General features: G+C 39.7%; 1 protein-coding gene across 1 annotated transcript in view; it reads left to right on the top strand.

The window, feature by feature from the left end:
• C1H1orf87 (chromosome 1 C1orf87 homolog) overlaps positions 1–27,332 on the top strand; it is a 94,870-nt gene that overhangs the window by 55,955 nt on the left and 11,583 nt on the right. The window contains 1 exon segment of the mRNA XM_059077800.1: positions 12,206–12,270. Within this exon segment, the coding sequence (XP_058933783.1) occupies positions 12,206–12,270 (65 nt within the window).

Genomic DNA, 27,332 nt, shown 5'->3' on the forward strand with positions numbered 1-27,332 from the left:
GACCCCTATAATGTGAATGTTGTTGCATTTAATGTTGTCCCAGAGGTCTCTTAGGCTGTCTTCATTGCTTTTCGTTCTTTTTTCTTTATTCTGTTCCACACCAGTGAATTCCACCATTCTGTCTTCCAGGTCACTTATCCATTCTTCTGCCTCAGTTTTTCTGCTATTGATTCCTTCTAGTATAGTTTTCATTTCAGTTATTGTATTGTTCATCTCTGTTTGTTTGTTCTTTAATTCTTCTAAGTCTTTGTTAAACACTTCTTACATCTTCTTGATCTTTGCCTCCATTCTTTTTCCAAGGTCCTGGATCATCTTCACTATCATTATTCTGAATTCTTTTTCTGGAAGGTTGCCTATCTCCACTTCATTTAATTTTTCTTTGGGTTTTTTTTGTGTGTGTGTGATACGCGGGCCTCTCACTGTTGTGGCCTCTTCCGTTGCGGAGCACAGGCTCCAGATGCACAGGCTAAGCGGCCATGGCTCACGGGCCCAGCTGCTCCGCGGTATGTGGGATCTTCCCGGACCGGGGCACGAACCCGTGTCCCCTGCATCGGCAGGCGGATTCTCAACAACTGCACCACCAGGGAAGCCCTCTCTGGGGTTTTATGTTGTTCCTTCATCTGGTACATAGCCCTCTGCCTTTTCATCTTGTCTATCTTTCTGTGAATGTGGTTTTTGTTCCACAGGCTGCAGGATTGTAGTTCTTGCTTCTGCTGTCTGCCCTCTCCTTTCTTTTTCTTGCATTTCATATTAAATCCATCAATAAGTCAATCCTATCTTGAGAATATGTCAAGATTCTGGTCCCTTCTCACCAAATCTATTGTTACTTAACTACACCCCATCCAAGCTATGATTATCTTTCTCCTGGATTGCTATAATGCCTCCTAACTGAATTCTGCTTCTCCCTTGTCCCTAGTTTATCCTTAATACAGCACCTACATTGATCTATTAATACCTAAAACAGTTAATATCATTGCTCTCCTCATAACACTGCAAGAGCACCTTATTTCACTCAACAGGAAAAAAATCAAAGTCCTCATAAAGGGTTCTATTTGACCTGCCCTCCGTCACTTCTCTGGCTCCATCTACAACTTCCTTTTCTCATTCTGTTCCAGTCACACTGTGCTCCTTGTCTTCCTCAAACATATCAGGCACACATCCACCTTAACACCTATGTTCTGAATGATTCCTCAACCTAGAATGCTTTTCCCCCAAATATCTCCCTGCTTACTCCTTCACCTTAAGTTTTTCCCCAGTTGTCTCCTTGTCCATTAGGCCTACACTAAACACTCTATTTAAAGTTGTAGTGGACTTCCCTGGTGGTGCAGTGGTTAGGAATCCACCTGCCAATGCAGGGGACACAGGTTCGAGCTCTGGTCCAGGAAGATCCTACATGCCCCAGAGTAACTAAGCCTGTGCACCACAACTACTGAGCCTGCACTCTAGAGCCCATGAGCCACAACTACTGAGCCCTTGTGCCACAACTACTAAAGCCCATACACCTAGAGCCCATACTCCAAGAGAAGCCACTGCAGTGAGAAGCCCATGCACCACAGCCAAGAGTAGCCACCCTCAATGCAACTAGAGAAAGCCTGCATGCAGCAATGAAGACCCAACGCAGCCAAAAATTAATAAATTTAAAAAAATTGTAGTCCCCTGATCCTTTCTTCCCCTTAACCTCTCCTTTTGCTTCCTTCTATACACTTATAAACATTTAATGTATAAACTTTTAATCAAATTGATGTATGTTGTTTATTGTTGTTATCTGTCAGTCTCTGATAAACTATAGACTATAGTGCCATAAGGTAGCAGAATCTTTGTTTTATTTATTGATGCATCCCATGTGTATAGAGTGCTACCTGGCACATAGTAGGTATTTGATAAATATTTGTGGACAATTGAACCGAACTAGAGGAAGAATAAAGTCTCAAAATACTGTGAGGGATACAGATACATGAGTTTTCCCTAATCCTTAGCTTATGGTCAAATTGAAGAAAGCCTCCCCTAACCATCTCATCAAAATCATGTTCCTTGTGCTATACTCTCTCTTAGCATTCAGAAATGTTCTTTCCTATCACTTGTCACTGTTTGTTATTATGTATTTATTTGTGTGATTTGTTAATTTAATGTCTAGATGGTGATCTCCATGCTGGCAAGGATCGTGACACATTATATTCCAACATCTTGTAGGCCAGTGCTTGGCACATGATAGGTACAGAGTAAATATTTGATTAATCCATTTATTCATTCATTTAACAAATATTTATTGAGTGCCTACTGTATACCAACCACTATTGTAGTCATTGGGAATATAGATATGAATGAAACAAAGACACTTCCCTCATGAAGCTTATATTCTAATGGGGAAGAGAAATTATAAATAAAGTAGAATATGTGACATATCACATGGTGATAAAAGGTTATGGGGAGGGCTTCCCTGGTGGCACAGTGGTTGAGAGTCCACCTGCCGACACAGGGGACACAGGTTCATACCCCGGTCCAGGAAGACCCCACATGCTGCAGAGCGGCTGAGCCCGTGAGCCATGACCACTGAGCCTGCGTGTCTGGAGCCTGTGCTCCGCAACGGGAGAGGCCACAACAGTGAGAGGCCCGTGTACCACAAAAAAAAAAAAAAAAAAAAAAAAAAGGTTATGGGGACATCAAGTGGTAAATAAATGATGAAAGGAAGTTGAGCATAGCCAATGAATTTCCACTAGACCAGGTTTGGACATGGCTGTTTTCCTTCTCTAAAATATTGGAGGTGGTTGGGTGAAGGTGAGGGAGGCAGTTAAGCAGGAAAAGCAAAAAAGTTGGGCTTAGAGCCAAGTAGAAAGTCAGTAAGCCAAAATTAGGAGTCCCAAAAAGGCACCAGTATAAAAGCAGAAAATGCAAGTGTCAAAGCTCACATTATACTGAGTATGCTTGATTAGAAGTTGGGGTCCAGAACCAAGATTCTAGGAATCAGAGATATGAGAATAAGAGTGAATGGGGAACAAATGAGGTTAGGCTACTTACAATTATATCAAAATTCTCAATTTCCCACTATTTTATGTGTATATCAGAGAAGCACACCGATTTTTTTATTCACCTGTCTTTGACTTTTGAATGTTCAAGGACATCAAAACTATGAGACCAATGAAGAATTGCATTTATAAGTGATAAACCTGTTTCATCCTTAGACAGTCATTGACTAAATCTTCTTCTATTGAATTAAATCCATTCAATTAAGGGCTTTGTATGCAAACCTATATCCTTAAGAGATTAAAGATGCAATTTAGACACACATTTTAGAAGCTGAATGCATGAATCATTATTTTAGTACATATTGTCCATTAATCTGCTGTTCTATTGGGAACCCATTTGGAATGTGGCTGCTTACTAATTAGCAGGATTCTAGTGCTGAGCTGCTTCCTGATTAAATGTCCTTTAGAATCAATAAAACATCAGAAGGGATTATGGTGATGTGGGAGTAGCCCCATCTAACCAAATAAAATGAGTTGTGTGCTTTTCTTCAACGATCACGTTGCAAGAGCTGATGAGAGGAGCAATTTCGAGAATGCTGCTGCAAAGTTGTATTGTGTGTGTGTGTGTTTTAACATTGAGATTTTGTTTTTTGCCGTTTCCCTACCAAGCAGAGACATTAGTGAATGACTGCCAAGATAAGGCGATTTTGAGAAAGACTTGATTATGATTTCAAATCTCTACTCTGAATCACCCTTATGAGTGAGTGAGTTCAGGTTGTGTTGAATGGAAATTATTATCCCAGTTTTTGCCCAGGAATATGTAAGTCAGAATTAGAATTTAATGTTTCTGTGTGACTTTGCAGTAAATGGTAATTTATGAGGGCAGAGGGAGAACAGGAGGCAAACTAATACTCTAAAACTATATTGGCAAAATTAAATGCTTCAAACCCAGTTTAAAACATAGGCAGGGCTTCCCTGGTGGCAGTGGTTGAGAGTCCGCCTGCCGATGCAGGGGATGCAGGTTCGTGTCCCGGTCTGGGAAGATCTCACATCCCGTGGAGCGGCTGGGCCTGTGAGCCATGGCCGCTGAGCCTGTGCGTCCGGAGCCTGTGCTCCACAACGGGAGAGGCCACAACAGCGAGAGGCCCGCGTACCGCAAAAAAAAAAAAAAAAAAAATATATATATATATATATATATAGGCACATAAGCCAAATTGTGTCATGGGAGGGGATAAATAATGAAGCTGCTATGGAGGCTTCGTAAATAGAGTGGTGCAATTGACATAGCCCCAAGTAGAACTTATACACATCTGGCACATTATTGGGAGTGCAACTAGGTTGAAAAGGACTAGTTTGATAACCCTAGGAACAACCAGAGGATTTTAGGAGATAAAGGAAACATGAGGTGTCTGATTCAGCAATTACTTTTTTTTTTTTTTGCAGTACATGGGCCTCTCACTGTTGTGGCCTCTCCCATTGCAGAGCACAGGCTCCAGATGCACAGGCTCAGTGGCCATGCCTCACGGGCCCAGCCGCTCCGTGGCATGTGGGATCTTCCCAGACCGGGGCACGAACCCATGTCCCCTGCATCGGCAGGTGGATTCTCAACCACTGCGCCACCAGGGAAGCCCCAGCAATTACTTTTTAATGGGAATATGAAAATTGTTAGGCAGTGAGCTATTAGAGACATGATATGAATCTGCCCATTGGTTAGGTCCTGGAAACCAGATCTGGCTTTTAAGAGTTCATTAATTCTAATCTTCTCTTCCAGAGCCCATAATACATATGGGGTAAGAATTCTAATAATAATGTTGCTAATAGAGTTATTATTAATAATAGCCAACATTTATATAGTGTTTACTATATACCAGGCAATGTTCTAAGTGCTATATAAATATTAACTCTTTTAATCCTTACACATACCTCATGAGATAGGTACTATTATTTTTCAAATGAGGAAGCTGAGGAACAGAAAGGCTAAAACTACTATGTAACTGATAAATGAATTCATCAATAAGGCTAAGTCAAACGCAGACTCTCTAGTTTCGGGGTCTTGGCTTTTAATACACTATACCAACTCTCCTATAAGTCCTACGCAACTTAAAGGCTTACAGGATGGTGGCTAGGCACAGGGGCTTTAGGCAAACTGCCTGCATTTCATAGCCAGCTCTACCCTTGGGCTTGGTGCTGAACCCAGTTCTGGATTTGAGGAGCTCAGTATCTTATTGCCCTAGGACCCAGGAGAGGTGTAAGATATGAATACAAAGTGAGGAAACTTTTAAGTTCCAGGGGCATGTATAATCCAGGGAAGCCCACAGCTTTCAGGTAGCATCTCCTCACCGGTTTACCACCTCCACTACCCCTTCAGCCCCCATCCATGCAGAAAGGCATCATGAGCTCCAGAATCACATAGGCCTACATAGAAATCCCAACACTGATGTGCACTGGCTTTGAGAACTTGGACAAGTCACTAATTTCTCTGAACCTTAATTTTCCACCTGTCAAATGGAAAAAGAATCCTTTTTTCTGGATTTGAGAGTTTATTGATTATGTATCAAGGAAGGGCTATGCTTCTCACAGGTAACTGGAAGGTGAGAAGAATATAGTTTAGGCAACATGATTAAGAAGGTGAAAGTAAAGAAAGATGGTGCAGTTGGATGAGGTTTCCAGCAGCTGAGTAAAATAACAACCAAAATAACCTCCTGACTCAGAAGGATTGATGCATGTACACCTCACATGTCCAGGCATGGGGCTACATGCTCTACATAGCTTATCTCATTTCATACTCCCAACAGCCCCGTGAGTTAATGTATTTTTATACCCACTTCACAGATGAATAAAATGAGGTTCAGAGTCCTTAAGTGAATTGTCCCAAAAGTTGGGATTCTTTAAATCTTTGTTCCTATTATGGGTTGAATTTTATGCCCCCTAAATTCATTTGTTGAATCCCTAACCCCAGCCCTTAGACCATGTATTTGAAGATAAGGTCTTTAAAGAGGTGATTAAATTAAGATGGGGCCATTAGAGTGAGCCCACATCTGATCTGACTGGTGTCCTTATAAAAAGAGGAAGTTTGGACACACAGAGAGACACTAAGGTTGGGCTCACCCATCCTTAGAGAAAAGACCCTGTGAAGACATAGCGAAAAGGTGGCCATCTGTAGGCAAGGAGGAGCCTCAGAAGAAGCCAAATCTACAGACGTCTTGATTTTGGACTTCTAGCCTCCAGAACTGTGAGAAAATAAATTTCTGTTGTTTCAGCCACCCAGTCTGTGGTGTTCTGTTATAGCAGCCCTAGCAAACTATATAGCCCCTACAGGCTAACAGTCCCTTGCATAGTCTTTTTTCTATCTGCCTCCTTTTCCTAGCATATTTTCTGCCCCTCAGCTGGAATAGTAGATTACAGGATTCTCAAGGGAATGGCTCTAATGATTTAACTTTTCAAATCATGGGAATTAACTATGATTCTAGCAGTCTGAACAGAGCTGGCTCTTCAGTACTACTTAATACTCAGCTGAGCTTGGTAGGACTTGTAGGAGCTCACCAGATGAGGGATAGGGAAGAGTAACTCAGAGATAGAGGGAGCAGTGTGTGCCAAGACAAAAAAGCAACAAGAACATAGGTTTGGAGAACCAAACTGTCCATTGTGGCCTGAGCATACATTTCACAAGGTGGAGAAAGGCAATTGAGCTTGGGAAGGAAGTACTGGCACACCTTTGATTGAAGCCTGTATAAAACTCAGAGAGAAACATGTCACCTGTAAGTAACATCATCAAGATTACAAGGATGTTTCTATGAAATAGCTGCCATTTTGTTTTTGACATCTGCATAACAGATGATACTTTAATTTTATTAAAATTCCAATGAACAAGTGAAGAGGCAAAAAAACCAAAAAAAAAAAACAAAAAAGAACAAAAAACACACACCAGAAGCAAAAACTAATAGGCACTCTAGTCTCTGAATCTAGAAAGAAGCTGCACTGACTATAAACACATGGAATCTGGGAAAATCATTGAGTTGGTGCCCCAAGCTTTGTCCTGCCTACCTATAAAAAGTGCAGGGCTTCCCTGGTGGCACAGTGGCTGAGAGTCCACCTGCCGATGCAGGGCACACAGGTTCGTGCCCTGGTCTGGGAAGATCCCACATGCTGTGGAACGGCTGGACCCGTGAGCCATGGCCACTGAGCTTGTGCTTCCGGAGCCTGTGCTCCACAACGGGAGAGGCCACAACAGTGAGAGGCCCACGTACCACAAAAAAGAAAAAAAAACAAAAGTGCATAAGACAGAAGATATTTCATATTTCATATTTCATATTCATATTTCATCCCTTCCCCTTGATTTGGAGGCCCCAAGTCTTAACCAACCAGAAAATGACATAGATGCTACTTTCTGTATCCACCTGAGTACTGTTCCTTCCCCTCCTTCCCTCACCCAAGGTTACACACCAGTACACTTAGCCACACACTGCTTTTTTTGCCTATACAGAGACCACAGCTTCTAGGAATGATAGAGCAGAATGTTGGGGTGAAGAAGGCAGGAATAACTAGACCTGGCTGTGGTATTTGCATATGGAAATGTAAAGTCACGTGGGTTGAAGAAGAAAGAGGGGATCCCTGGTAGTTGTATATGTTGAGGAGTGTGTAAAAAATTAATATACAGAAACCTCAGTTATATAGAGTTGGGAGACCAGAAGGGAAAGCTCTCATGCCCTGCGATATTAGAGCCCAACAGTAAGGAAGGACTTTCTTGGCAAGGACTCAGCCAATGAGAAGCCATGGACACTTTGTTTATTATAGCCCTCCCAACTCCCTTTTCCTTTCTATAAAAGCATTCTCTTTCCCTTGCTGTCTGGGGGACTTGAGCATGGCTCACCATGATTGCAGACCACAAACTGCAATTCTCTATTGATCCTGAATAAACCCATCTTTGCTGGAGAAATATCTGGCAATCTGTTTCAGGTCAACAAGGGTACCCATTATAACATACTACACAAATTTAGTGTCTGATATACAGCAGGTGTGGTGAGAAGATCCCACCTCTGAGGTGGTCCCAACAGAGGGACACAAGAAAAATGCCTGAGAAGCACCAAATACTGGTGGGAGTCTTCACTCACCCCTTGACTGAGGGGCTGAATGAGCAGTGAGTAGGACCAAGGGAAACTTATGAAACTCATCTATTGGGTTGTACAGAATGTGAACAGTTCCTCACTGACACTGAATAAAGAGAAAACCCTAACATATGAGGCCTAATTTTCGAAAATACTGCAGAACAGGGAGGTGTAATAATGATCCTACAGACTGCAAATAACAGCAAACTTTTGTAAATGATTTACTCTAGAAACTAGAAAACATTTAGAAAGCCACTGGTGTTTTCTATAGGATATAAGGAGCCATGTCTCCGTTGAGATGAATTGTAAAGTAATAAGCATAATGAGATTAAAAATGAAATGTAAAAAGCACTAAAGTGAAACAGAAGAAATTAAAATGAACTTGGTGAAATGTGGATAGTTTCAAGGAAACTGAAACTTCTACAGCATAATGAAGAGGTAACCAGGATTGTGACTATGTTTGGTGACGGATGTTAACTAGACTTATTGTGATCATTTTGCAATATATACATATATCGAATCATTATGCTGTACACTTGAAGCTAATATGTTATATGTCAATTATATCTCAATTTAAAAATAAGACAATCAAGGAAATCTGAATATTGTTAGATATTTAATGATATTAAGACATTTATGTTAAATGTTTAGGTCAACAAGCCTTTTCTTTGAAGAGTCACATAATAAATGCTAAAGGCTTTGTGGGTCTATAATCTGTTGCAACTATTCAACTATGTCATTGTGGCCTGAAAGCAGCCAAAAACAACACATAACGAATGGCCAGGGTGGTGTTTTATTTTTTATTTTTTATTTTTCAGTACATGGGCCTCTCACTGTTGTGGCCTCTGCCGTTGTGGAGCACAGGCTCCGGACGTGCAGGCTCAGCGGCCATGGCTCACGGGCCCAGCCACTCTGTGGCATGTGGGATCTTCCCCAACCGGGGCACGAACCCACGTCTCCTGCATTGGCAGGCAGACTCTCAACCACTGCGCCACCAGGGAAGCCCTGGGGTGGTGTTTTAATAAAATATTATTTACAAAAGAAAAAGGGATAACTAGAAATCAATGAACAGCAAAATTAATGCTAAAGAAATTCTAGTGCATAATGTCAAACTTGAGAGGTTTCCACAAAATCTAGAGAAAAAGAACAGAAAAAAATGAAAACGGATAGTAGAGATAGAAGAATAAAAATAGAAATTGAACCTAAGATGCCCTGAAATTGTGGAATAAGAAACTAGAAGAATTGGACAAGGAATGAAACCAAAAGTCACAGCTGAAGAAATTTTGCAGAGATGGGAAAAAGAAAAACCCTCTGTGTACAGACTGAATGGATTCATTATGATCTAAACTAAATTAAGAAAAAAAGTATCCACGTCCCTCCTGACAAAACTTTTGTGCTACAGAGACAAAGAAAATTATTTAAGGATGCAGCCAAAACAAAATAAAACTAAACTAAAGCAAATAAATGAAAAAAATAATTATAAATGAATCCACATCAGATTGACCTCAAACTTTAGCAATGTGGACAAGTGGAAAGGAGGAATCACTAATATGGAGGACCAACTATAAATTATACATGAATTTCTGACTGGGCACAGGGTCAGCGCCCCTAGCACACCCCAACCTCCAGTGCCCTGTTCAAGTGTCAACTGTAATATGTTTCTTTCAATCTGGCATTTAAACACCATAATAAATATGTTTAACTTAAAGTAAAAAAAAAACAGAAAAAACAAAAAAAAAACCCAACTTCTGCAATAGTAGATATCAGAAGACACTGAAACCATGTTCATGGAATTCCAAACGGGGGGGGGGATGTAACTGAAATCAAGTTATATTACATTCATGTGTAAGGCCATAGAGTACAATGGTTAAGGGTGCAGGATTTGGAGTCAGACAGTCAGGGTTTAAATCGTGGCTCCTCCATTGATCGGCGTGTCCATAGGCAAGTCATTTACATGTCTAATAAGATGGTTGTCTCAATTAAATGAGAGAATGCACACAAAGTACTCAGAACGCTAATTGAAGGCCATTTTAACTTAAGTGTGGATGAGGTTAGAATTTGAACGCAGATCTGTCTGAATCTACAGTCAGGCTCACATACCTTGTCCTTCAATCCTGACCTCTCTGACTCAACATGAAGAATTTGGCACCTAGTTCTGTGATTTGAATTACACTATCTTTTATAGCAACAAGAACCCATTCTCACACTTAAATTGTCAATGGCTCTTTGAAGGTCCTAGAGTAATATAAAGAGTATGGAATAAAGAAGGTATTTTATTAGAGGATCTAAAGGATTTCATTGGTCACTTAAGTTCTATATACCACTTAAATCAGGCAGTGTCCAAGTTCAGTACTTAGAAAAATTTCCTGTAATTTCCATCCCCTGCTGTCAGCAAAAATTCAAGAATGGGCAGGAGAGTTTCTGGTGCCATCTTGTCCAGAGCCCTTACTGAATATTTGCTAACTCCTAACAGTTCTGAAAAATAAATGTTATGCAATGTGGAAATATAAATGGATTTAGGTTTTTGTTGTGTTGTTGTTCAGTGGGTCAGAAGATGCTGTAGGCATAAACCTGGCCCTCCTAAGAGGAGGGAATTGCAGGAAGTGTAGAAGACAGGAGATGCTTCTACTGTAGTTCATTTCCAGATCTGTGCTAATATCAGATCTTTGTATGTTTATTAATATTCCTTAAGAATGCTACTTTTCCAACTTTCTTTTCCCTGCCTAGCCTTTCAGCAGCTGATATAGTCATCAGCTTATCTGACTTGTGGTTCTGTATACCTATACAGGTTATTTTGTAATAACTTATAAGGAAAAAGAATCTGAAAAAGAAAACTGAATAAAATAAAACAGTAACTTTGCTGTACACCTGAAACTAACACAACACTGTAAATCAACTATACTTCCATTAAAAATAACTAAAAATAAAAAGAATAAAATCACATGGCATTAAAACTCTCCTAGAAAACACAGGACATATTCTCACAATTGGCTCTTTATATTTGCTTGACTTCTGATGGGCAAAGAAGTGATAACAATTCTTATCAGTTGTAGTTTGGTTGCTAGAAGCAGAAAATGTTTTTTGCTAACATAAGCAAAAAGAAATAATTTTGAAAAGATATGGAGTTACACACAAAATCAGGGGAAATGAAACTTCAGGAAGCACCAGAAACAAAAATTAATAAGAGACACAGAGACAGAGAGTGGGAGAGGGAAGAAGGGAGGGAGGGAGGGATAGGGAAAGTGAAGTGATAGACTGAGATTATTTAGACTGAGTGGGTCACAACATTGTCTAGGGGAGGGTATGGGACATTGACTGTAGCCCATTACTCCAGAGAAACATATTTTTATATAAATGGAGAATGGATGTTGGGAAGCAAATATAAGTGATTCTCACTACCAAAGTGTTCCTAAAGTACTTGTAAGTTTTAAATGACTCCCTGATTGTCAAATGCTCACACATTCTTCAATGCAATTTCTGCTTGGGGACTTCACTAAATATTATCTATTTGCACTTAGCACCCATTTCTATCCCCTTCTATGTTCTTTCCTATGTTGTAATACTTCCCACACTTAGGAAGGCTAAAAAGAACATTTCCAAAGCTCCCTTGACATTGAGGTTCTGGAATTGATTTAAGTTCCATCACTGGGATGCAATTGCATGAGATTTGAAAGGCAGGAAGACTGGGAAGAGGGGCAGGGACATTATAAGTATTTATTATTTTTCTGCGGTAGTAGCAACTCCAATAACCCTGGCAGACATCAGTTTTTCTGGTGGCTAGAATGCCCTATATACTGCCTCATCACCAAACTCATGGCCAAGGGCACCTGAGACATCAGCCAGAATTTCCTGCAGTTCCCTGGACTCTGGACTACATCTTCTGAAGCCTAACCCTTAGCCCAGCAGCAGACACCAGCCTCCATTCTACTAGCCACTACAATAATTTTGTGGGTGCCTAATTTCCATTTCTAGTAGAGACACCTAAAGTAGCTTGTGTTTCCTTCACTGCACCGTAAATGATACAGACATCAAAAACCTCCTTTAATATCACTATCTGTATAAGCCTTAAGCTTTATTGAACATTTTCCAGAGCTTTCCACATTGATGACAGGTATTATGTTTCCTTTTCTTTCACAGATGGCAGAATTTTGTTGAGTTGTTGAGCAGAGCTTCATCTTATTTGTCATCTGATTTGCCTCCCAGTGAGTTTGGTTATTTTGTTCCTCAAGAGACCTCCTCTTCCCAGAGCTCTAGTTGATGCTGTGACTTAGCCCCAATGGTTTGTTTGTTGGGTTTCATCTCATTGCTCCCAGAAATGTAAGTGGCTTACCAGTGAAGAAAAAATAAGAGTGAAGTTTTCCTTGATGGCTATCCTTTAGGTCAGTTGGGTTGTAAAAGGCATAATTCTCCAAGCTGTACTATATCGTGAAGCAGTCTCTAGTGATACCCCTTTAAGAAGAATGTAGCACATTTATAAAAGAAGTCGATATTACTTATTAGAATTTCAGTTGTACAGTCCCTTAGATCTGAGAATCTTCTAGCTAGGTACTTATCCTACTAATATCTCACCAAAGAACTCTTCAAGATTTATATCTATATGTTTAGTGAAACAAATTTTTGTACACATTTTAAGAGACTACTACAAGCAACTCGATGCCAATAAAATGGACAACCTGGAAGAAATGGACAAATTCTCAGAAAGGTATAACCTTCCAAGACTGAACCAGGAAGAAATAGAAAATATGAACAGACCAATCACAAGTAATGAAATTGAAAATGTGATTAAAAATCTTCCAACACGGGCTTCCCTGGTGGCGCACTGGTTGAGAATCTGCCTGCTAATGCAGGGGACACGGGTTCAAGCCCTAGTCTGGGAAGATTCCACATGCCGCAGAGCAACTAGGCCCATGAGCCACAACTACTGAGCCTGCACGTTGGGAGCCTGTGCTCCACAACAAGAGAGGCTGCGATAGTGAGAGCCCATGCACCATGATGAAAAGTGGCCCCCGCTTGCCACAACTAGAGAAAGCCCTTGCACAGAAACGAAGACCCAACACAGCAAAAATAAATAAATTACTTAATAAACTCCTACCCACAACATCTTAAAAAAAAAAAAAATCTTCCAACAAACAAAAGTCCAGGAACAGATGGCTTCACAGGTGAATTCTATCAAACATTTAGAGAAGAGCTAAAACCCATCCTTCTCAAACTCTTCCAAAAATTGCAGAGGAAGGAACACTCACAAACTCATTCTATGAGACCACCATCACCCTGATACCAAAACCAGACAAAAATACTACAAAAAAAGAAAATTATAGACCAATATCACTTATGAATACAGATGCAAAAATCCTCAACTGGATTTGAAACAATGGCGGAAGAGTAAGATATAGAGATCACCTTCCTCCCCACAGATATATCAGAAATATATCTACATGTGGAACAGCTCCTATAGAACACCGACTGAATGCTGGCAGAAGACCTCAGACCTCCCAAAAGGCAAGAAACTCCCCCATGTACCTGGGGAGGGCAAAAGAAAAAAGAAAAAACCGAGACAAAAGAATAGGGATGGGACCTACAACAGTGGGAGAGAGCTGTGAAGGAGGAAAGGTTTCCACACACTAGAAGCCCCTTCGCAGGCGGACACTGCGGGTGGTGGAGGGGGGAAGCTTCGGAACCACGGAGGAGAGCGCAGCAACAGGGTGCGGAGGGCAAAGTGGAGAGATTCCCGCACAGAGGATCGGTGTCAACCAGCACTCACCAGCCCGAGAGGCTTGTCTGCTCACCCGCTGGGATGGGAGGGGGCTGGGAGCTGAGGCTCGGGCTTCGGTTGGATCACAGGGAGAGGACTGGGGTTGGCGGCGTGAACACAGCCTGAAGGGGGTTAGTGCACCACAGCTAGCTGGGAGAGTGTCTGGGAAAAAGTCTGCACCTGCAGAAGAGACAAGAGACTTTTTCTTGCCTCTTTGTTTCCTGGTGTGCAAGGAGAGGGGATTAAGAGCGCTGCTTAAAGGAGCTCCAGAGATGGGCGCGAGCCGCGGCTATTGGCACAGACCCCAGAGACGGGCATGGGACACTAAGGCTGCTGCTGTGCCACCAAGAAGCCTGAGTGCGAGCACAGGTCACTCTCCACACCTCCCCTCCCGGGAGCCTGAGCAACTCGCCACTGCCAGGGTCCCGGGATCCAGGGACAATTTCCCCAGGAGAACACACGGCATGCCTCAGGCTGGTGCAACGTCACGCTGGGCTCTGCCGCCGCAGGCTCAGCCTGCCTCCGTACCCCTCCCTCCCCCCGGCCTGAGTGAGCCAGTGCCCCCGAATCAGCTGCTCCTTTAACCCTGTCCTGTCTGAGCGAAGAACAGATGCCCTCAGGCAACCTACATGAACAGGCGGGTCCAAATCCAAAGCTGAAACCCTGGAGCTGTGCGAACAAAGAAGAGAAAAGGAAATCCCTCCCAACAGCCTCAGGAGCAGTGGATTAAAGCTCCACAATCAACGTGATGTACACTGCATCTGTGGAATACCTGAATAGACAACAAATCATACCAAATTAAGGAGGTGGACTTTGGGAACAAGATATATTATTTTTTCCCCTTTTCCTCTTTTTGTGAGTGTGAATGTGTATGCCTCTGTGTGAGATTTTGTCTGTATAGCTTTGCTTTCACCATTTGTCTTGGGGTTCTGTCTGTCCAGTTTTTTTTGTTTTTTTTTTTTTATGTTTTAAAGTGTTTTTCTTAATAATTTTTTATTTTTTAACTTTAATAACTTTATTTTATCTTGTTTTATCCTCTTTCTTTCTCTCTCTCTCTCTCTCTCTCTCTCTCTCTCTCTCTCTCTCTCTCTTTCTTTCTTTCTTTCTTTCTTTCTTTCTTTCTTTCTATTTTTTCTCCCTTTTATTCTGAACCGTGTGGAGGATAGGCTCTTAGTGCTCTAGCCAGGCATCAGGGCTGTGCCACTGAGGTGGGAGAGCAAACTTCAGGACACTGGTCCACAAGAGACCTCCCAGCTCCATGTAATATCAAATGGCAAAAATCTCCCAGAGATCTCCATCTCAACACCAACACCCAGCTTCATTCAATGACCAGCAAGCTACAGTGCTGGACACCCTATGCCAAACAACTAGCAAGACAAGAACACAGCCCCACCCATTAGCAGAGAGGCTGCCTAAAATCATAATCAGGCCACAGGAACCCCAAAACACACCACCAGATGTGGACCTGCCCACCAGAAAAACAAGACCCAGCCTCATCCACTAGAACACAGGCACTAGTCCCCTCAACCAGGAAACCTACTCAACCCACTGAACCAACCTTAGCCACTGGGGACAGACACCAAAAACAATGGGAACTAGGAACCTGCAGCCTGTGAAAACGAGACCCCAAACACAGTAAGATAAGCAAAATGAAAAGACAGAAAAACACACAGCAGATGAAGGAGCAAGGTAAAAACCCACCAGGCCTAACACATGAAGAGGAAATAGGCAGTCTACCTGAAGACTGCCTAAGACTTGCCTAAGAGGAAGCAAGCAATGATGAACAACACAATAAATGAATTTTAAAATACTCTAGATGGATCAATAGCAGAATAACTGAGGCAGAAGAACGGATAAGTGACCTGGAAGATAAAATAGTGAAAATAACTACTGCAGAGCAGAATAAAGAAAAAAGAATGAAAAGAACTGAGGACAGTCTCAGAGACGTCTGAGACACCATTAAATGCACCAGTATTCGAATTATAGGAGTCCCAGAAGAAGAAGAAGAAAACAAAGGGACTGAGAAAATATTTGAAGAGATTATAGTTGAAAACTATCCTAATATGGGAAAAGAAATAGTTAATCAAGTCCAGGAAGCACAGAGAGTCCCATAAAGGATAAATCCAAGGAGAAACATGCCAAGACACATATTAATCAAGCTATCAAAAATTAAATACAAAGAAAACATATTAAAAGCAGCAAGGGAAAAATAACACACAAGGAAATCCCCATAAGATTAACAGCTGATCTTTCAGCAGAAACTCTGCAAGTCAGAAGGGAGTGGCAGGACATATTTAAAGTGATGAAGGAGAAAAACTACAACCAAGATTACTCTACCCAGCAAGGATCTCATTCAGATTTTATGGAGAAATTAAAACCTTTACAGATAATCAAAAGTTAAGAGAATTCAGCACAACCAAACCAGCTTTACAACAAATGCTAAAGGAACTTCTCTAGGCAAGAAACACAAGAGAAGGAAAGGACCTACAGTAAAAACCCAAAACACTTATGAAAATGGGAATAGAAACATACATATTGATAATTACCTTAAATGTAAATGGATTAAATGCTCCCACCAAAAGACACAGACTGGCTGAATGGATACAAAAACAAGACCCGTATATATGCTGTCTACAAGAGACCCACTTCAGACCTAGGGACACATACAGTCTGAGATGAGAGGATGGAAAAAGGTATTCCATGCAAATGGAAATCAGAAGAAAGATGGAGTGGTAATTCTCAAATGAGACAAAATAGACTTTAAAATAAAGATTATTACAAGAGACAAAGAAGGCCACTACATAATGATCAAGGGATCGATCCAAGAAGAAGATAGAACAATTGTAAATATTTATGCACCCAACATAGGAGCACCTCAATACATAAGGCAAATACTAACAGCCATAAAAGGGGAAATCGACAGTAACACAACCATAGTAAAGGACTTTAACACCCCACTTTCACCAATGGACAGATCATCCAAAATGAAAATAAATAAGGAAACACAAGCTTTAAATGATACATTAAACAAGATGGACTTAATGGATATTTATAGAACATTCCATCCAAAAACAACAGAATACACATTTTTCTCAAGTGCTCAATGAACATTCTTGAAATTGTATCAAGTATCTTTTCCAACCACAATGCTATGAGACTAGATATCAATTACAGGAAAAAATCTGTAAAAACTACAAATACATGGAGGCTAAACAATACACTACTTAATAATGAAGTGATCACTGAAGAAATCAAAGAGGAAATCAAAAAGTACCTAGAAACAAATGACAATGGAGACACGACGACCAAAACCTATGGGATGCAGCAAAAGCAGTTCAAAGAGAGAAGTCTATAGCAATACAATCCTACCTTAAGAAACAGGAAACATCTCAAATAAACAACCTAACATTACACCTAAAGCAATTAGAGAAAGAACAACAACAACAACAAAAAAACAAATTTAGCAGAAGGAAAGGAATCATAAAGGTCAGATTAGAAATAAATGAAAAAGAAATGAAGGAAATGATAGCAAAGATCAATAAAACTGAAAGCTGGTTCTTTGAGAAGATAAACAAAATTGATAAACCATTAGCCAGACTTATCAAGAAAAAGGAGAAGACTCAAATCAATAGAATTAGAAATGAAAAAGGAGAAGTAACAACTGACACTGCAGAAATACAAGGATCATGAGAGATTACTACAACCAACTCTATGCCAATAAAATGGACAACCTGGAAGAAATGGACAAATTCTTAGAAATGCACAATCTGCCAAGACTGAACCAGGAAGAAATAGAAAATATGAACAGACCAATCACAAGCACTGAAATTGAAACAACTGTGATTAAAAATCTTCCAACAAACAAAAGCCCAGGACCAGATGGCTTCACAGGTGAATTCTATCAACATTTACAGAGGAGATAACACCTATCCTTCTCAAACTCTTCCAAAATATAGCAGAGGGAGGAATACTCCCAATCTCATTCTACGAGGCCACCATCACCCTGATACCAAAACCAGACAAAGATGTCACAAAGAAAGAAAACTACAGGCCAATATCACTGATGAACATAGATGCAAAAATCCTCAACAAAATACTAGCAAACAGAATCCAACAGCACATTAAAAGGATCATATACCATGATCAAGTGGGGTTTATTCCAGGAATGCAAGGATTCTTTAATATACACAAATCAATCAATGTGATACACCATATTAACAAATTGAAGAATAAAAACCATATGATCATCTCAATAGATGCAGGGAAAGTTTTTGACAAAATCCAACACCCATTTATGTTAAAAACCCTGCAGAAAGTAGGCATAGAGGGAACTTTTCTCAACTTAATGAAGGCCATATACAACAAACCCACAGCCAACATTGTCCTCAATGGTGAAAAACTGAAACCATTTCCACTAACATCAGGAACAAGACAAGGTTGCCCACTCTCACCACTATTATTCAACATACTTTTGGAAGTTTTAGCCACAGCGATCAGAGAAGAAAAAGAAATAAAAGAAATCCAAATCGGAAAACAAGAAATAAAGCTGTCACTGTTTGCAGATGACATGATACTATACATAGAGAATCCTAAAGATGCTACCAGAAAACCACTAGAGCTAATCTATGAATTTCATAAAGTATCAGGATACAAAATTAATGCACAGATATCTCTGGCATTCTTATACACTAATGATGAAAAATCTGAAAGTGAAATTAAGAAAACACTCCCATTTACCATTGCAACAAAAAGAATAAAATACCTAGGAATAAACCTACCTAAGGAGACCAAAGACCTGTATGCAGAAAATTATAAGACACTGATGAAAGAAATTAAAGGTGATACAAATAGATGAAGAGATATACAATGTTCTTGGATTAGAAGAATCAACATTGTGAAAATGACTCTACTACCCAAAGCAATCTTCAGATTTAAGGCAATCCCTATCAAACTACCACTGGCATTTTTCACAAAACTAGAACAAGAAATTTCACAATTTATATGAAAACACAAAAGACCCCGAATGGCCAAAGCAATCTTGAGAACGAATAATGGAGCTGGAGGAATCAGGCTCCCTGACTTCAGACTATACTACAAAGCTACAGTAATCAAGACATTATGGTACTGGCACAAAAACAGACATATAGATCAATGGAACACGATAGAAAGCCCAGAGATAAACCCCCACACATATGGTCACATTATCTTTGATAAAGGAGCAAGAATATACAGTGTAGAAAAGACAGCCTCTTCAATAAGTGGTGCTGGGACAACTGGACAGGTACATGTAAAAGAATGAAATTAGAACACTCCCTAACATCATACACAAAAAATAAACTCAAAATGGATTAAAGACTTAATGTAAGACCAGACACTATCAAACCCTTAGAGGAAAACATAGGCAGAACACTCTATGACATCAATCACAGCAAGATCCTGTTTGACCCACCACCTAGAGAAATGGAAATAAAAACAAAAATAAGCAAATGGGACTGAATGAAACTTCAAAACTTTTGCACGGCAAAGGAAACCATAAACAAGACGGAAGTACAACCCTCAGAATGGGAGAATATATTTGCAAATGAAGCAACCAACAAAGGATTAATCTTCAAAATTTACAAGCAGCTCATATAGCTCAATATCAAAAAAACAAACAACCCAATCCAAAATGGGCAGAAGACCTACATAGACATTTCTCCAAAGAAGGTATACAGATTGCCAACAAACACATGATAGGATGCTCAATATCACTAATCATTAGAGAAATTCAAATCAGAACTACAATGAGATATCATCTAACACCACTCAGAATGGACAGCATCAAAAATGTACAAACAATAAATCCTGGAGAGGGTGTGGAGAAAAGGGAACCCTCTTGAACTGTTGGTGGGAATGTAAATTGATATAGCCACTATGGAGAACAGTATGGAGGTTCCTTAGAAAGCTAAAAATAGAACTACCACATGATCCAGCAATCCCACTACTGGGCATATACCCTGAGAAAACCATAATTCAAAAACAGTCATGTACCACAATGTTCATTGCAGGTCTATTTACAATAGCCAGGACATGGAAGCAACTTAAGTGTCCATCAACAGGTGAATGGATAAAGAAGATGTGACACATGTATACAATGGAATATTACTCAGCCATAAAAGGAAATGAAATTGAGTTATTTGTACTTAAATGGATGGACATAAAGTCTGTCATACAGAGTGAAGTAAGTCAGAAGGAGAAAAACAAACACTGTATGCTAACACATATATATGGAATCTAAAAAAAAAAAAAATGGTCATGGGGACCTGGGGGCAAGATGGGAATAAAGATGCAGACCTACTAGAGAATGGACTTGAGGATACAGGGAGGGGGTTGAGTAAGCTGGGACAAAGTGAGAGAGTGGCATGGACATATATACACTACCAAGTGTAAAATAGATAGCTGGTGGGAAGCAGCTGCATAGCACAGGGAGATTGGCTTGGTGCTTTGTGACCATCTAGAGGGGTGGGATAGAGAGGGTGGGAGGGAAGGAGACGCAAGAGAGAAGAGATGTGGGGATATATGTATATGTATAACTGACTCACTTTGTTATAAAGCAGAAACTAACACACCATTCTAAAGCAATTATATTCCAATAAAGATGTTAAAATTAATTAATTAATTAAAAAATAAACTCAAAATTAATTAAATACCTAAATATAAGGCCAGACAGTATAAAATTTTTAGAGGAAAACAAAGGCAGAACACTCTTTGACATAAATCACAGCAAGATCTTTTTTGACCCACCTCCTAGAGTAATGAAAATAAAAACAAAAATAAACAAATGGGATCTAAGTAAACTTATAAGCTTTTGTACAGCAAGGAAATTATAAACAGCATGAAAAGACAACCCTCAGAATGGGAGAAAATATTTGCAAATGAAGCAACCAACAAGGGATCCATGTCCAAAATATACAAACAGCTCATGCAGCTCAATAACAAAATAAATAAATCAAATAACAAATAATCAAAAAATGGGTGGAACATCTATATTGACATTTCTCCAAAGAATATGTATGGGTGGCCAAAAAGCACCTGAAAACATGCTCAATGTCACTAATTATTAGAGAAGTGCAAATCAAAACTACAGTGAGGTATCATCTCACACCAATCAGAATAGCCATCATCAAAAAATCTACAAAAAATAAATGCTGGAGCGGGTATGGAGAAAAGGGAACACTCTTACAGTGTTGGGGGGAATGTAAATTGATACAGCCACTATGGAGAACAATACAGAGGTTCCTTAAAAAACTAAACAGAGAATTAACATATGACCCAGCAATCCCACTACTGGATATACCCCCAGAAAACCATAATTCAAAAGGATACATGTGGGAGTCCCCTGGTGCACAGTGGTTAAGAATCTGCCTGCCAGTGCAGGGGACATGGGTTCGAGCCCTGGTCCGGGAAGATCCCACATGACATGGAGCAACTAAGCCTATGCACCACAACTACTGAGCCTGCACTCTAGAGCCCATGAGCCACAACTACTGAGCCCGCGTGCCACAACTACTGAAGCCCGCACACCTAGAGCCCATGCTCCATGACAAGCAAAGCCACCACAATGAGAAACCCACACACCACAACAAAGAATACCCCCCTCTCACTGCAACTAGAGCAAGCCTGCATGCAGCAATAAAGACCCAATATAGCCATAAATAAACAAATAAATTTTTAAAAAGATACATGCACCCCAATGTTCATTGCAATACTATTTACAATAGCCAGGACATGGAAGCAACCTAAATGTCTATCAACAGAGGAATGGATAAAGAAGATGTGGTACATATACACAAGGGAATATTACTCAGCCATAAAAAAGAGCAAACTAATGCCATTTGCAACAACATGGCTGGGCCCAGAGATTGTCATACTGAGTGAAGTAAGTCAGACATAGAAGGGCAAATATCATATGATACTGCTTATATATGGGATCTAAAACAGGGGTACAAATGAATTGATTTACAAAACAGAAGTAGAGTCATAAATGTGGAAAACAAACTTATAGGGACTTCCCTGGTGGTGCAGCTGTTAAGAATCCGCCTGCCAATGGAGGGGACATGGGTTCAATCCCTGGTCCAGGAAGATCCCACGTGCCACAGAGCAACTAAGCCCATGTGCCTCAACTACTGAGCCTGTGCTCTAGAGCCTGTGAGCCACAACTACTGAGCCTATGCATCACAACTACTGAGGCCTGCATGCCCTAGAACCCACACGCCACAACTACTGAGCCCATGTGCTGCAAATACTGAAGCCTGTACACCTAGAGCCCTGTGCTCCACAATAAGAGAAGCCATTGCAATGAGAAACTCGCACACCACAAGGAAGAGTAGCCCCCGTTCACCCCGACTAGAGAAAGCCCATGTGCAGCAATGAAGACCCAAGGCAGCCAAAAAAAAGAAAAGAAAACAAACTTATGGTCATCAGGGGATAAGTGGGGTGAAGGTAAATTGGGAGATTGGGATTGAAATATACATACTACTATATATAAAATAGATAACTAATAAGAACCTGCTGTATAGCATAGGGAAGTCTACTCAATACTCTGCAATGGCCTATATGAGAAAAGAATCTAAAAAAAAAGAGTGGATATATCTATATGTATAACTGATTCACTTTGCTGTACACCTGAAACTAACACAACATTGTAAATCAACTATACTCCAATAAAGATTTTTAAAAATACAAAACAATATTTCTTTGAAAGCTATCATTTGAAATTCAAATTGAACAACCAACAGAAAGAAGGAAAATCCCCTCTGTGGAAGATGTTAACACCTCATAAAATCTCTAGAATTATCCATACAAAATGTTCAGTTAGAAATGGTCATGAATGATATAAAACAGGACATGGATTTTCAAATAACTGTAATTAATATGTTTAAGAAAATGAATAAGATGAAGAATTTTCAGCCATTAATTTGAATCTATAAAAGGAATCAAATGGAATATCTAGAACTAAAAAATACAAAAACTAAATTTAAAAACTCAACAGATGTGTTTAATAGAAGATAGCTGAAGAGGGGATTAGTGAACTGGAATATCATTCAATAGGAAATATCCAGATTGAAGCATAAATGAGAAAAGATGATGGTATATACAAAAAAGAATGTATAAGAGACATATAGGAAATGGTGACACTATCCAACATATGTGTAATTAAGTCACAGAAGGAGAGGAGGAAGAGAGTATAGATGAAGCAATATGTGAAGAAATTATGACTGAAAAACTTCCAAAAGTGATTAAAAATATCTCAAGAAATGATACAAACTCCCATGAAGACAAACACAAAAGAGCTTAGACTCCTCCAAACATGGTATGTTCTAAGATCTAAAGTAGTATTTTACAAAAATGAAATATGACCCCAACTTTGAATCTCTTCACAGTGGAGCCTGTGAAGTGAGGGAAAGAAAGAAGAAGAGCAGGAAGCATGGAGCAGGGCTATAGCATGACTACTGATGGGGGGAAATTAGGAGGGAATGATGGTAGCCTCAGAGGTTCATTGATCCTCTCAAACATTTTCTGATGGCCCATCACTCAAGATAGCACAGAAAAATGGCTAAGAGCTTAACCTCCCTTTTATTAAGGAAGAAAAAATCCATAGTAATTCCTAGTTAGAACTACTTATACTGAAGGGACAGAAAAGCCAACTCAGTTTGTTTAGACAATAAAGAGATTTGGTTTATGTAACTTAAAAGTCTTGCAGCAGCAAGAGCTATAGACATGGTTTGATCTAGCCATTCAAGTGTCAGATCAAGGATCTGTTCTCTTTCTGGCTACCTGCTTGCTTTACCCGGTGTTGGCATCATCTTCAGCCTTTAAATGTTGTTGTCCCAGCTGCTCTGGGCACTCCTGTAATAGCAAAATAGCTCTGGCAGCTATGTTCATCATATATTTACAGCACTCTCTTCTGGGAGGTCCTGCCAAGAAGGAGAGAACTTTACTAGCTAAGAAACTGTAACAGATATCTCCTCTCATCTCAGAGACTCAGACTGAGTTTCATGTCCGTCTTTGAACCAAGACTGTAATTGGGATACCAAAATAGTCTTCAACGAATCAGAAACCAAGATTGGAGTTGGAACTAAGGATCATTCCCACCAAACCACAGCACTGGGATGAGGGAGGGGTGGCCCCTACAAAGCAAGATATCACTAGAAGGGCATAATGAAGGGTCACATGCATGGCCCATAAGGCCCTTTAGTTCTGCAAATATCTAACCCACTTTTCTCTTTTCATCCCGTGTCAGCTAGGCTCTTCTCTCAGCTATTGCTTGAATGCACCAAATACTCTCTTCTTTGAGGCCTTTGCCCTTGTGATAGCTTCTTCCTGGAATGATCTTTCTCCAGACATTTTCATGGCTTTCTCCCTTGCTTCTCCACTCAGGACTATTTAAATGTCACTTCATAGAGGGCTTTGGTGAATTCTCTATCTAAAATACCAACTGCAATTACTTTCTACCCCCATCATTGGCTTTAGTTGTGTTTCTAGCACTTATCACTACTTGACGTTATTTTTCGTACCTACTTGTTTGCCCTCACCACTGGAATGTACACTCCATGAGAAGATTCTGCCTTGTTCATTGTTGTATCATAATAAGCATTTAACAAATGTTTGTTGAGTGAGTGAATGGGTTAGAATCCCAACCTAACCCTACCTCTGTCATCTCAAGCAGATAACTGAAACTTTCATTGCTCAGTCTCCTCATCTGTCAAATGGAGATATTTCTACCTCACAGAGTTATTCTTCAGATTAAGTAAGAAAACATGTGGGAAATGTCTGACATATATAGATATTCAACATATATATGTTTTCTTCTCACAAAAGCTTCATCCAGTAGGTCCAATGAGGCCATATTCTTTCTTTCTTTCTTCTTTCTTTCTTCCTTTCTTTCTTTCTTTCTTTCTTCTTTCTTTCTTTTCTTTCTTTCTTCTTTTCTTTCTTTCTTTCTTAGAAAGTATAGTTGACTCACAATGTTTCAGGTATACAGCAAAGTGATTCAGTTATTCATATATATATATATATAAAATGTTTTTCAGATTCCTTTACACTATAGGTTGTTACAAGATATTGATTATAGTTCCCTGTACTATACAGTAGATCCTTGTTTATCTATTTTATATATAGTAGTGTATATCTGTTAATCCCAAATTACCAATTTATTCCTCCCTTTCCTCTTGCCCCTTTCCCCTTTGGTAACCATAAGTTTGTTTTCTATGTCTGTGAGTCTACTTCTGTTTTATAAATAAGTTCATTTGTATCATTTTTTTAGATTCCACATATAAGTGATAGCATATTATATTTGTCTTTCTCTACCTGATTTACTTCACTTAGTATGATAATGTATGGGTCCATCCATGTTGCTGCAAATGGCATTATTTCATTTTTTTAAGTCAGTTGTTATCTATTATGGCTTTACTTTAGTATAACCTGGGAATTTTTTAGAAGTCCCAAAGGGTTCTCACCCCTAGAAGATTCTGATATAATTGGTCTGTGTGACACCTAGGCATTGGTAATTTTTAAAGCTCCCCAGGTGGGAGCATTTTAGCAGCCAGTGCCGAAGACCACTGATTTCAAGTCATTAGTTGGGGTGGTGGAGAGATGGTAGGGCTGGCTGTGTAACTCTTAGAATCCACTGGAAGCCCTGTAAAACCTGGTCCTTCCAATACCTGGAAATCTCTAGAAGCCAGTTTGGCCTATTTCCTCCAGCACAAATCTTCAACTGGAAGTCTAGACAGATGGTTATTATTTATCCTTCCTGCTGTGTTAGAAAGAAAAAAATTCAGCTCTGCCTCAGGTTTCTCAATTTCCACATGTGCAAACCATTACCTTTTAAAATATGCTTATAGGCATTAGGAGGTGGAAAGGGAAGCTTAAAAGAGACCAGGGAGACGAGCATGAATCTTCTTCTAATAGAACTTTTAGAAGTGCAGACAGTAGAGAAACTGGACCAGGACAAACTCTAGGTTCTAGATCTTATACTAAAAGGGATAATGCATGTGAACAGTGCCCACAAAAATGCCTGGCACATCATAATTAATGTAAAGTCCTCTTTTCTGGAGAAACTAGATTGCTTAAGATCACATTAAATAACACAATAACAAATAATACTATCTTGTATTGGGCATATTCCCTATGTTAAGCATTTTATTAGGTAATTTTTAAAAATCTCCACAATATTATTGCAGAAAACTATTATCATTCCCTTTTCACAACTGACAAAATTAGGATCTGAAAGCTTGCAGCTGGTAAAGTGAAGCAGCTAGATTATAGCATTCAGGTCTGACACCAAAGTTCATCTATAGCATCTGGGTTAGGTATGGAAGGATAAAGAGAGAAATGCTTCCTCCCATAGGGCCTGAAAAGGAATGGGAGACACAGAACTATATATTGAGTGACTTTATGTTCCAAACCTCAGATTAGGGCACATGATCATCCATTTAGTCAACCAACATGCAATGAGTATTTATTTTAATGCTGGGTGCTGGGACTTCAGAGAAGCTTATGAAATCACATTGCCTTCTCCATCAAGAAACTGTGGGAGAAGATTCATAATGAGTTGTAGGTGCAATGTTAAAATTCTAACAAAAGGCTTTTTAATCCAATATGTGAATTTATTTATATAAACATCCTTACATAGATAACACTATTATTTAACATTTATTGAGTACTTGCTATGCTCCAAGTATTTGCTTTACATTTTCTAGTTCATTTAATCCTCACAATAACCTATAGATGGCGTTATTCCCATTTTACAGAAATGGAAACTGAGACACAAAGAGAACAAGTCCCTTGCCCTATGTCATGCAGCTAATAGAGAAAGGAGCCAAGACTCAAACCCAAAGCATCTGACTTCAGAGCCTCTATTCTCCACCACTGTGTTATACTGTCACCCTCTACCTTTTGTTTAAAATTCATTGATTGAACCATTTTATTGAAAATAGCAACACCCAACTCAGAAACAATATGTATTTGTTAATGGCATATTTGAATTACACATTAAATATTGAAGCTGAAGCTCCCAGAAGTCTATGCTGTGTAGTCGTCATACTGATTTATATAGTAAATGAATGTTGCCAAGTCTGATGGCAGGTGCTGAGTGAAGAATGAATGATGCCCACAATAAGCCTTAGAGGATTTAAACTGAAGGTCTTTATGTCTCTTTCCTGCATCCTAAGGAAATTTCTTCTATTCATGAAGGCAGCAGCCTGAGCATCTAGCACCTGGACAGTAAAATCTCCTGGGTTAGGGATGCCATTCAAACCTCTTCCCATATAGGACTTCTGACCATTGAAAGGAACAAGGAAGGGAGAAGACAAAGGTTTTACACTATCCTTCAAGTGCAAACTTGGGTGGAAAGGGAGGCAGAAATGCCTGCTTCTCTAAAAGGCAGCACCACAGGAAGAGGTCCCTTGCCACTTCCCAAACTGTAAAAGCCCTCCTGATTCAGGACAGTTCTACAGGCTGATGTCTCTGCCT

This window comes from Kogia breviceps, chromosome 1, assembly GCF_026419965.1.
Source record: "Kogia breviceps isolate mKogBre1 chromosome 1, mKogBre1 haplotype 1, whole genome shotgun sequence".
NCBI classification, from domain to species: Eukaryota; Metazoa; Chordata; class Mammalia; order Artiodactyla; family Physeteridae; genus Kogia; species Kogia breviceps.